The 11,906-nt window shown below is 29.5% G+C and overlaps 1 protein-coding gene across 26 annotated transcripts; it reads right to left on the bottom strand.

Moving 5' to 3' along the window:
- Positions 1-1,536: 1,536 nt before the first annotated feature.
- LOC112765284 (uncharacterized) lies at positions 1,537-7,852 on the bottom strand. Of its 26 annotated transcripts, none has more exons than XR_003183613.3 (11): positions 7,347-7,852; positions 7,102-7,277; positions 6,623-6,707; positions 6,384-6,529; positions 6,147-6,269; positions 5,070-5,206; positions 4,900-5,003; positions 4,279-4,371; positions 3,449-3,768; positions 3,258-3,333; positions 1,537-1,788 (listed from the first exon to the last, which is right to left on the bottom strand). XR_003183613.3 is itself a non-coding variant. In XM_072222384.1 (11 exons), coding segments are annotated over exons 6-10 (591 nt in total). In that variant the 5' UTR covers positions 5,072-5,206; positions 6,147-6,269; positions 6,384-6,529; positions 6,623-6,707; positions 7,102-7,277; positions 7,347-7,852; the 3' UTR covers positions 1,537-1,788; position 3,258. The 26 variants fall into 26 exon arrangements, 17 of the variants coding, with proteins under 17 accessions (XP_072078485.1, XP_072078484.1, XP_072078486.1 ...); XR_003183614.3 differs by having other exon boundaries at positions 5,070-5,157; XR_003183615.3 differs by having other exon boundaries at positions 5,070-5,153.
- Between the last annotated feature and the right edge of the window lie 4,054 nt (positions 7,853-11,906).

Below are 11,906 nucleotides of genomic sequence, written 5' to 3'. Positions count from 1 at the left end.
TATCCAAATTTAATTTTCATCTCTTACTTTTATTGCACAACAGTTTTTATTTTTAATATTAAAAACATGTTGGATTTTGACTGAACTGTGTGGATTTTTGTTGGCTTTCACATAAAAAAAAAGATAAGAATAAAAAAAATCATCTAATAATCAAATCAAATAAAAAAAAATTATCTATTCAAATAAATTAGGACAAGCAACACTCTTTGAATCTTTGAGTTCAAATATAAAAAATTAAATATTTTTTATTTTTATTTATTTAATTTAATATTATTTTATATTTTATTATTTATTTAATTTAAATTTTTATATGATAAAAAATATTAAAATATTTAATATATATTGATATTATTATACTATTATAAACTATTTTATATTTTTTATTTATAAACTTATTTATTTATTATTTTATTAGTAACAAACTTAAAAATTAATTGTCAATGAGTTGTAACTTAAATGGCATAATCTCTCCATACTCAATTAAGAAGTTGCCGGTTCGAATCTCCTATCTTTGGTAAAAAAAAAAAACTTAAAAATTAATTATATTTATAAATTTTATTTTAATACAAATATTGTTATTAAACTTTTATGTTAAATTTTTTGTCTCTCCAAAATTTTGTTTCAAGCATTTAAACTATTATGTATTGAAATCTACTTTTCTTTCTTTTGTTTTAGTTTATATTTTTTTGTCTGGCAATGGTTTTCTAGGTTGGATTGTACATTGATATGAATTATAAGTAATGAAGAATGCGACAAAAATAAATTTATGCGTTGGCTTTCCTAATAAGCTAATATCTTTGCCTTTCTTAAAGTTCTTTTAATATTTCTAAATGGAAGTTAAAAATAAAAATTAAAGATAGAATACCATGATAGAAAAATTAGATCTGCAAAGTGCAAACCCCAAAACATAGTTAAATAGAAATCCAAGTAAAAATCAAATCTAAGTTTCAAATTATTAATTAAGTATTCATATTTAACAAAATCACGTTAAATTACAGGCCAAATTAGAACAAAAAAGTGTTCAAATTTGCTTTTTTTTTTTAATATTTACAATTAATAAATACTAAATAAAATAAATTTAGATTGTTTTTGTTATTTTTTTTTGTGTGTCTCAAACATTAATTATTGTTTGTTAAAATTAATATTAAATTTTCAATTAACATAAATGAGAAACAAAATAAATCTATATTTTGGTTAAAGATTTTTCTTTTAACACTAAATTTTAAAATATCTAAGATCCAACCCATATTATTCAGTTCTCAACAAATTTCACATTAATCTTATAACAGAAAAGTGAAAATAAACAACTTGAAATACACATTAATCTGTAAAAATAATTAGCTTTAAAATAAATAAAGCAATGGTTGAGAATTGATTGATTTAAGCTTTCAAACACCAACTTCTTGCTAAGCAAACCATACAGTCTTGATAATTTTTTTCTCATCAAACAGAAACTGTATCATGTAAAGATATTCTGATAATAGCTTTTCTTATCCTCAAATGAAAAGAGTAAGATAAATAAGAAAAATTAGAAAATTTGCGGAATAAGAGAATGTACTTTTATAGTTTTATGTCAATGTATCTAAATATTTTACTATAAATATAAATATTTCAAATGTTGCAGAAAAATCAGAATCTAGACCCATATTTAATTCCAAGTTCCAACTAACAAGAATAAATTAAACTAAACTACCTCCAATACTAACTATAAAGAATTATCAGAATTAATTACTTTCTTCATGTTTCATTCCTTGCTCTCTCACTGTCACGTCAATGCAGTCAACAAACCTTACAAAAAAGAAAAGAGGAGAATTTTCAATTTTGAATTCTGAATAATATATTCCATCAACTTATTCATTTGTATATTTCTTAACATGTAGTTGAACTAAAATTAATCGAATCTAATTCAATTTTAAAAATTAGCTTAATAAAAAATATCGAAATTATATTTAACAAATATATCATATTTGCTAAAACATCTATAACTGAATATTTAAAATTGAAATATGCAATATACATGTGACCCAACAAATATAAAATAGAATATATGATACCATATTGGGTGTGTTTGTAAAACACGTTGGAGAGGATAAAAGTGCGTTTTAATGCTTTGAACGCTGTTCTTTAATGTTTGTCAATTTTTCTTCTCTGAACGCCAACGTGATCTGGTTTACTAAAAGCAAGAAATTATATCTTCTGCGTTTACTCAACTTACGTTTAGGTTTGTTGCTAGTTATTATTGGTTTTTCTATAATTTTTTTAAAATAAATACTGAGAATATTAAAACAATTATGCACTATTTTAATTTTTTATAATATGTATTATTGTTCCTATTAAAAATGATAAATTAAATAAAAAATTAATTATAAATAATAATAAAAATATAACTTTTAAAAAATTAGAACCTAAAATAATAATAAAAATAAGATTATTAAGAATACTTAAAAAGAATACTAAAATATGTTATTTTATATAATTTTTTTAATTTAATAAATAAATATTAATTTTTACTATAAAAAAATATTTAAAAAGTTATTAATTTTTATATGTTATTTTTAATTTCATAAATAAATATTAATTTTATTATAATAATAAAAAAATTATAATATACTAAAATAGAGTACTATAAAAAAATACTATATAAAAAATATAAAAAAATATAAAAAAATAAATATACTTAAAAAAATAATATTATAATTTAATATTATATTTTTTTAATAATTAATTAATTATTTATCTAGAAGTGATTTTAACTAATATTATCCAAATAATATTTATTCTATCAAAATCAATTTTAGTAAAAATTGCCAAACATAAATCATGTTGGCACAAACTCACTTCTAGTCAAAATCAATTCTACAAAATCAGTTCTATTCAAACTCCAGTTTGTCCAACCTAAATCCAAACACACATTATAATTGAACAATTTAAAAGATAGCTTAAAGAATAGTAAAGATTGAACATAATTTGCATATCAATGCACATCAACGGGTATAACTATTATAAAGATACACACATACTCTAAAAACTCATAAACAACTCGTAAGAAACTAACATACACCTTTAATCTAAAGATAGGGTGATATATATTTGATTGTAACATTAATTTGAATGTATAAACAATAACTGTGATTTGTGAAGCTAGTTTGTAAAATTGGATTGTCAAACCAATAAATAAAGCTAACATTGTTCATTCATCAAATATATATATATATATATATAAAACAAAAAACAAAAAAATCAGTCTTTTCACATACCTTATGGATTAGGCTTTTTCGAATCAGATTGATTAGGTCCCGGATAATAATTATGACTCCCAAAATACTCTGGATACTGATAATAATCATTAATAAAATAAAAAAGGTTAATGATTGCACTAATAATCAAGAATTATAAAAGAAAAAAAAAAAGAGAATTGATTTGAATTGAATTGAATTAAGAGTTTTACCTCTCTAACGAAAAACGACCCAGGTTGAAATTGATGGTGGCTTTTTCTTCCTTGTTGGTTTAAAGAACTTGAAGAAGAATTGGAATCCCAACTCCAAGGAGTAAGAAAAGATTCATCTTTCTCAAGAAAAGATGTCAGACGAGGAGCAATGTCCACTGCCTTTGCCGTCGCAGTTGCACGACCACCACCAACGGTTGTTCTTTCTTCCACAGAGTAACCACCTTGTTGTTCTTGGTTCTTCTTGTTCTTAGTTTCTTGCTCTTGCTCCTCTATTATCTTCTTTATCAATTGTTGATGCTTGTAATTCTCCATCTGTTTCTCTTCATTATAGCGGTATTCCATTCATAACAAGGCAGATACAATAGTTAGTAAAGGACAAAAAAAACTTACATCAATATGTAAACAATAATTGTTCAAAAGTTATAGCATAAATATTATTTAAATATTTAAGACATCTAATAGGTACATGCCATGATGAAGAGAAAAAACAAAAGATTTTTTGATGGATTACTGGATAATTATTTTAGCTGTTGTTTGAAATTATTTTTTGCTATTTAGAATTATTTTCGCTGTTGTTTAATTAAATTGATTAAACTTCAATTTAACCAATAAACTATTGAACCAATAATTTTATCGGTTTATTGACTGGTTCGAATCTCTCATAACCTTAAAAGAGTAGGGAGAATTATTGACTAAGAGTGGTAAATAGTTTCAGTAAAATAATGGGTGAAGATTAGAAATACATTTATTTTTCGAGTCACCATCAATAGATCTTTTCACGTATATATATTTATAATTTACATATAAATACTTAAAAGAGCTTTACTTACCTTGAAAAAACTCCTTCAATTCAACAAAGTTGCTATGTATATCCAAGAGTCGCACACACCAGTTCTTTGCTATCAACTGTTGAAGTGTTGATGCTGTGTTGTTGCAATCATATATATAGGCATAAAAAATTTTCTAATTTGTTACTATCTTATCAAATAAAAAAGATTATTTGGGTGAATTTTTAAAAAAATATCTTTTTAAGTTATCTTTTTTCAAAAGATTTTACAAAAGAATAAAAATAATTTTATGTTTGAATATTTTATATAATTTTTTTATTTATTAGTTATATTTAGATATAACTATATAAAAAAAACATCTTTTTTTAAAGTTATAATTTATATTTTTTTTTAAAAAAGATTTTTTACGTAATAAATAAAAATTCATATTTTTCTAAACATCATTTTTAAACTTTAATTCCTCAAATACGATTTTTTTTTTTACTCTATAAAAATTATAGAGTTCGCCTTACCCCAGCGAACTCCCTTAAAGTTTTTTGAAATCCGCATTTTTAATATATTTTAATCCATTATCATCATCTCCAAATAGTATATAGATCTATAAACAGTAAATAGGAATACACAAAAATACATAGACAACAAACATGGTTTATTCCGGTGTACCTATGTATTTCTGGAGATGATGATAATGCTTCAAGTAAAAACTCCGTTTGGGTTTGTGCTCGAAATTCTGAACTGAGGGGAGGTTCGGAGGGATCACTACCCTGCTGGAAAAAAGGTGATGTCAGCAATGAACAAGCTTGACACAAGCCTGTTGTTTTGCAGAAACATACATGCAAAGTAGTTGCAGCCAACTTCAAATTCAACTTTCTTCATGTTGCATCATGCTTGCAAGAATTGAACTCAGATTTTGATGTCTGCCTTAATTATATGCACACATTATAACAATGTAGCCTATGATTTCCTATTTCTGGGATCAATCACGGTTCACAAAAAGAATAGAACTTAACAAACACTAATTTTGAATAGACATTGACAATGAGCTTTCCCCAACCACCAGACAGACCTTTGCTTTATCTGTTTATCCAATACACTTAATTGTAGCACATCAATAAAATATGGTATGTACTAATACAGCAACCATTAATTATATAAGCTGATTGACATTAGGAATTGGTTATCAGAGTTTCACCATTAATTATATACAGTTCTGTTTGCACGAGTTGGAGCAACTAGACAATTTTGTGTATTGTTTTTTCAGTCACTAATATTGGAATGATGCTTTTAAGCTAACCGTGCATACAATAAAGTACTCAATCATTCTATCTATTTTTAATTTTTTATTCTTGTTATGGGACGATATAATGGACTAGCTAGATATGTCAAGATTCTCCAGATTAATGCTCAAGGCTTAGTTTGGAATATATATTATTAAGTTAATTAGTTGTAATTGTAATGTGAATCTATATAGTTTAAGTTCCATCACATAAATGAGTGGATATGCATTCTCTATTCATCACTATACACTTCTAATTGAGAATGCATGCCATGGTCTACGCTACTTCTTAGTAAATTAATTTATAAACTCATAGGAATTATTTGTAAAATCTTATACTATTCCATTACAAAAAAAAAAAAAAAGAAAGAAAGAAAGAAAGGCAACTGTTGGTGTGGATGAATCATTGATCAAAGTCAAAAGTAAATATTATTAATTAGACGAACATTAAGTATAATAATAATAATAATAATAATAATAATAATAATAATAATAATAATAATAATAATGTACCCTGTTCTGACCTGGCCAGAGGTTTGTACATAAAAGGGAAAATTCAAATCCCAATTTATGGATTAATTACTAGTTGCAAGATTAGGGGGTGAACTTGAAGCTTGAGGCTAGAGTTACTTACTATTCTCCTGCATAAATCATCAATCTTTTCTGAAAGCACTTGAAATCTCTTGGTCTGCTTCTTTATTAAGGACGACACTTTGGATAGATCACTCTTACTGATCTTCTCCAAATTCAATAATTCCTGTTCAAGTAATTTGAGTTTAGAGGACACTCCCACAGAATCACCTTCTACCTTCCAAGGGACTCCCTTCTGAACCAAGGGGACTCCAGATCGGTTTTAGAGATTGAAGCTTACCGAATGAATGGATTGATTAGAGTAAGGCTTGTCAGTCAGTATCCACGCATCTACTGCTCTCAACTCTGTTCTTGCTTCTTCATTTTGATTCAATCCGTATTCTATAAAAATACTCTTTGAGAAGCAGCTACTTGAACACTTCCAACCTACAAAATCATCACATTATTAAGCAAAAACTTTTCTGTTTTTCCTCTACCTTTACAATTTGAAATCATTCATAGTTCAATTTTCTCTTCTACCTTCATATTCTTGTTGTTCTTTCTCAATAAATACTCAATGATATAATCCATCCCTATTCATCAAGAAGTCCAACAAGCTTCAGCTCTATATGAGGAAATTCAAATTATTAGCCACATTAGCTTCTCTAATAAGCACCCAACCCCAATCTGGTTCAACAAAATACTATCTTAATTAGGAATATGAAAGCTAATCAAATTTAATTAAGTATAAAACAGAGTTTGTTACACACAGAAAGCATATATATAAGAGGAAATAGGAAATGTAAAAGCATATATACTCCTCCTACTGCATGTGGACAGTACTCTTAATGTGAAACAGATGAAAACACATAATCGGTGGCGTTCTTAATTAAGTAATTTCCACACAGAAATTAAAATTTCACTAATTAATCAAGATCCATATTATGTATATTTATGAGCAGTGAAATTAAGTAAAGGTGATATTGGATTAGAGAGAGGGAAAATGAAGAGGTACGAACCAGGGATCGCTGGAATATTCGAAGAGCTTGCCTGTGGTAGAGAAGACGATGAGTGCGACTTCGGCATCGCATAGCACTGAGATTCCATGGATGTACTGTAGCGAGAACTCGATTCTCTTGTTGTTCGTAATCTTCACTCCGCCAACTCGAGCGCACTCTATGCTTAACCCTCTCACCTGAGCACACAAATTCGAAAGTAAACAAAGAAATTTCAGAAATGTAAGGTAGAGTTTGTTTTATGTTACCTTGGGAGGGTTGAGAACAGGGAAATAGACGGCTCTGGAAAGAGGTCTAGGGTTTGAGATTAGGGCGAGAGAGGGAGCTACGGGCATCGCTAGCGTTTGTGCCATGCTCGAGTTGTTCTTCTTCTTTCTCTGCTGCTAGAAAAAAAAAAAAGAAAGAAAAAAAAAACAGAAAAGAAAAATAATTCTCTTTGAGAACGTGACTTGCCTATTAATCTTATTCTCGATCCTCTTCAACTGCACTCTTCCCCTTCCCATCGATCCAAATTCCCTCTCTCTGCACTCTGCCGGAGAGTGCGGCGGCGAGAGGACGCTATGCGAGGAGATAGCTTACACATTGTTTGGATCTGTGAAAAATGAAAGGAAAGAAAACCTTTGAAGGGAAAATGAATGGAAAACTTGTTTTACGTCGTTTGGATGGAATAGAAAAGAGGGTGGAAAAGAAAAAAGTTGCATGGGGCCCATTTAATTTTTTTTCACCCATGACCTGCGAAGAAAACTGGAGAAGGAAGGAGAATTAGTAGCAAAATGACTTATATACCCTTGAGTTGTTTATAATTTGTGTATCATTTTATTATATAGTTTTTGGCAAAAAAAAATAGAGTTAGTTTTTTTTTATTATAGCATTTAAAAATTATTGAACAAGGAAGACAATAAAAAAATATTTATAAAAATAATATATTAAAATCTTGAATATTAAATTTAGTAACTCATTTTTTTTTAAAAAAAACTTAAATATATTAATAATGTATAATTTATATATAATATAAAAAGGGTATTAACACTATACTTTCATTTTCTTTTCTCTTAATTTTCTTTTCATCCAAACAAATGAAAAATTTCTCTTTATTTTCTTTCTATTCATTTTCTCTTCATCCAAACAACATATAAAAAAATCTACTTTTCCTTTTATTTTCTTTCCTTTCATTTTCTTTCCTCTCATTTTCCATCCTACATCCAAACACACTCTTAGGGTTAGGGTTGAAAAGTGATGGGTTTTTTTAATTTATTTTGAAATTTAGTTTATTCTTATTATTTAAAACAATGACTGATTTAACAATTTTCGTAAAATAAATAAGGAAGAGGTAATAAAATAAAGTATAAATAAAAAAATACTACTATTAATATTTATTAATATTATTATACTACTGTAAAAATAATATATTAATATCATATTAGTATTGTATGAAGAAAAAAAATAAATAAGTGTTTATTGTATAAGAAAAGAGAGAGAATATTTGTAAAAGAGAGAGAATATTTGTTGTTAATATTGTTGTGTGTATTGTCTCGTACCATACCTCCTATTTATATATGTATAGGGTTCATATTTTCAACCTTTATTAATGTAAATTCTTTTTTGGTAACATGAGAACTGAGTCACCCACATGATATTAATGGGCATCCATATCCTTTGTGTTTATCACAACACTCTTCCTTGGATGACCATTTAGGATTATTGTCTCGTTAAAACTTTACTAAAAAAATCCAGTGGGAAAAAAACCTTAGTGAAGGAAAAAGAGTACAATATCCTTTGTGACGGGGACTGTCTCATTAAAAACCTTGTCAAGAAAAACTCAATGGGAAAAAAACCTGACCAAGGAAAAAAGAGTACAGTCTCCCCCTCTTGTCAACATCATTTAATGTTTCGAAATCGGTGCATCCCAATCTCATGTACCAATCTTTCAAAGGAGGATTTTGGAAGTGACTTTGTGAATAAATCTGCCAGATTGTCACTTGAACGGATCTGTTGGACATCAATTGTCCCTTGATTTTGAAGATCATGAGTGAAGAAGAATTTGGGAGAAATATGTTTTGTTCTATCACCTTTGATGTATCCGCCTTTAAGTTGAGCAATGCATGTTGTATTATCTTCAAACAGGACAGTTGGAGTTATCTTATGATCAATCAGTCCACATGATGACAGGATATATTGGATCAAACTCCTGAGCCAAAAACACTCGCGACTTGCTTCATGTATCGCTAGTATTTCAGCATGATTAGAGGAGGTTGCTGCTATCGTTTGTTTCGTGGACCTCCATGATATAGCTGTACCACCATATGTGAACAGGTATCCTGTTTGAGATCTCCCTTTGTGAGGATCAAACAAGTATCCAGCATCTGCATAGCCAACTAGTTGTGACTTGGATCCATAGGGATAGAACAATCTCATATCAACCATTCCATGAAGATATCGAAAGATTTGTTTGATTCCACTCCAATCTCTTCTGGTTGGAGAGGAATTATATCTTGTTAGTAAATTCACAACAAATGATATATCGGGTCTTGTATTATTAGCAAGATACATTAGCGCTCCACTGTCACTAAGATATGGTACTTCAGGACCAAGGATATCTTCATTTTCTTCTTTAGGACGGAATTGATTCTTTTCCACATCCAAAGATCTTACTATCATGGGGGTACTCAAGGGATGTGACTTATCCATATAAAATATTTTCAAAATCTTTTTTGTGTATGTCGTTTGATGAATAAAGATCCCATTTTTTGTATGCTCGATCTGCAGGTCGAGACAAAATTTAGTCTTTCCAAGATCTTTCATCTCAAACTCTTCTTTTAGAGTTTTTATAATTGTTGGAATCTCTTCAGGAGTCCCAATGATATTTAAGTCATCAACGTACACAGCAATTATAATGAATCTAGATGCAAATTTCTTTATGAAAACACACGGGCAGATATCATCATTCTTGAATCCGTTTTTGGCCAGATACTCAGTAAGACGATTATACCACATTCGTCCAGATTGTTTCAGACCATATAAAGATCTTTGCAATTTAACTGAGTATAACCCTTGCGAATATTCATTGGATGGTTTAGATATCTTTAGTCCTTCAGGGACTTTCAATAAATATCCCGATCTAATGAGCCGTATAAATAGGCTGTTACCACATCCATTAAATGCATATGTAGTTTATGATATGTGGATAAACTGACCAAATAACGTAATGTTATCGCATCCACTACAGGGGAATACGTTTCTTCATAATCTATACCGGGCCTCTATGAAAAACCTTGTGCTACAAGTCGAGCTTTGTAGCGTAAAACTTCATTTTTCTCATTTCGTTTTCTCATTTCGTCCACTACAGGGGAATACGTTTCTTCATAATCTATACCGGGCCTCTATGAAAAACCTTGTGCTACAAGTCGAGCTTTGTAGCGTAAAACTTCATTTTTCTCATTTCGTTTTCTCACAAATACCCATCGGTATCCAACAGGTTTTACATCTTTTGGTGTACGGATTACAGGTCCAAAGACTTCACGTTTTGCAAGTGAGTCTAACTCAGCCTTCATGACTTCTTTCCATTTTGGCCAATCATTTCTTTGTCGACACTCTTCGATTGATCTTGGCTCAAGATCCTTACTTTCATGTATGATATTTAATGCCACATTATATGCAAATATTTCATTGACAATTGTCTTATTTAGGTCCCATTTCTTTCCTGTAAAGACATAATTTATCGAGATCTCGTCATTTTCACAATTTTCAGGTACCTGAACGTCTTCTGGCGTTAAAACTATATCGGAATTTTGGACAACTGCAGGTGTCTCTACTATGTCTTTCTCAACAGGAATAGTATTTACCTCTTTTCTCTTTCGAGGATTTTTATCTTTGGAACCGACAGGTCTGCCACGCTTCTGGCGTGTATTTGCTTCGGTGGCAATTTGTCCAACTGGGACATCAATTCGAATTGGGACATTTTCCGCTGGTATATACGACTTGGTTATCCTCTTTGTATCAGAAAATGCATCAGGCAATTCATTTGCTATTCTTTGCAAATGTATAATCTTTTGATCTTCTAATTCACATTGCCCTGATCGAGGATCTAAATGCATCAAGAATGATTCATTCCAATTAAGTTCCTTTTCAGGAAACTTATTCTCTCCCCCTAATGTTGGAAATTTCGATTTATCAAAATGACAATCCGCAAACCGGGCTTTAAATACATCTCCAGTTTGTATCTCAAGATACCTCACTATAGAGGGAGAATCATATCCAATTGGGATCCCATTTTGGTGCGATTAGGTGGTGCAATAGGAACATATATCGCACACCCGAATATTCTTAAATGGGAAACATTTGGCTGCTAGCCAAAAGCTAATTGCATGGGAGAGAACTGATGGTAACTTGTTGGCCTCAAACGAATAAGTGCTGCGGCATGTAAAATAGCATGCCCCCAAACCGAAGTTGGGAGATTTGTTCTCATAAACAAGGGTCTAGCAATTAATTGGAGGCGTTTAATAAGCGATTCTGCTAACCCATTTTGTGTGTGAATATAAGCTACTAGATGTTCAACACTTATTCCATTAGCCATACAATAAACATCAAAAGTTTGAGAAGTAAATTCACCAGCATTATCAAGACGAATTGCTTTGATTGGATTTTCTGAAAATTGTACTTTTAATCGAATAATTTGAGCCAATAATCTCGCAAACGCCAGGTTGCGAGAAGATAATAAGCACACATGTGACCATCTCGAAGATGCGTCTATTAGGACCATAAAATATCTAAATCCACATGGTGGATGAATAGGTCCACATATATCATCT

This window comes from Arachis hypogaea, chromosome 17 (assembly GCF_003086295.3).
Source record: "Arachis hypogaea cultivar Tifrunner chromosome 17, arahy.Tifrunner.gnm2.J5K5, whole genome shotgun sequence".
Taxonomy (NCBI): domain Eukaryota; kingdom Viridiplantae; phylum Streptophyta; class Magnoliopsida; order Fabales; family Fabaceae; genus Arachis; species Arachis hypogaea.
This window is presented reverse-complemented; position numbering and strand designations above follow the sequence as displayed.

What these genes read in the sequence shown, in the direction of transcription:
- LOC112765284 (XM_072222380.1), bottom strand. Translation starts at nt 6,166, where the DNA reads ATGATTTATGCAGGAGAATA. An exon ending in ATGATTTATGCAGGAGAATA is followed by an intron (nt 5,004 to 6,146) that starts GTAAGTAACTCT and finishes CCTTTTTTCCAG; the next exon opens with CAGGGTAGTGATCCCTCCGA. An exon ending in GGTCGTTTTTCGTTAGAGAG is followed by an intron (nt 3,334 to 3,448) that starts GTAAAACTCTTA and finishes GATTATTATCAG; the next exon opens with TATCCAGAGTATTTTGGGAG.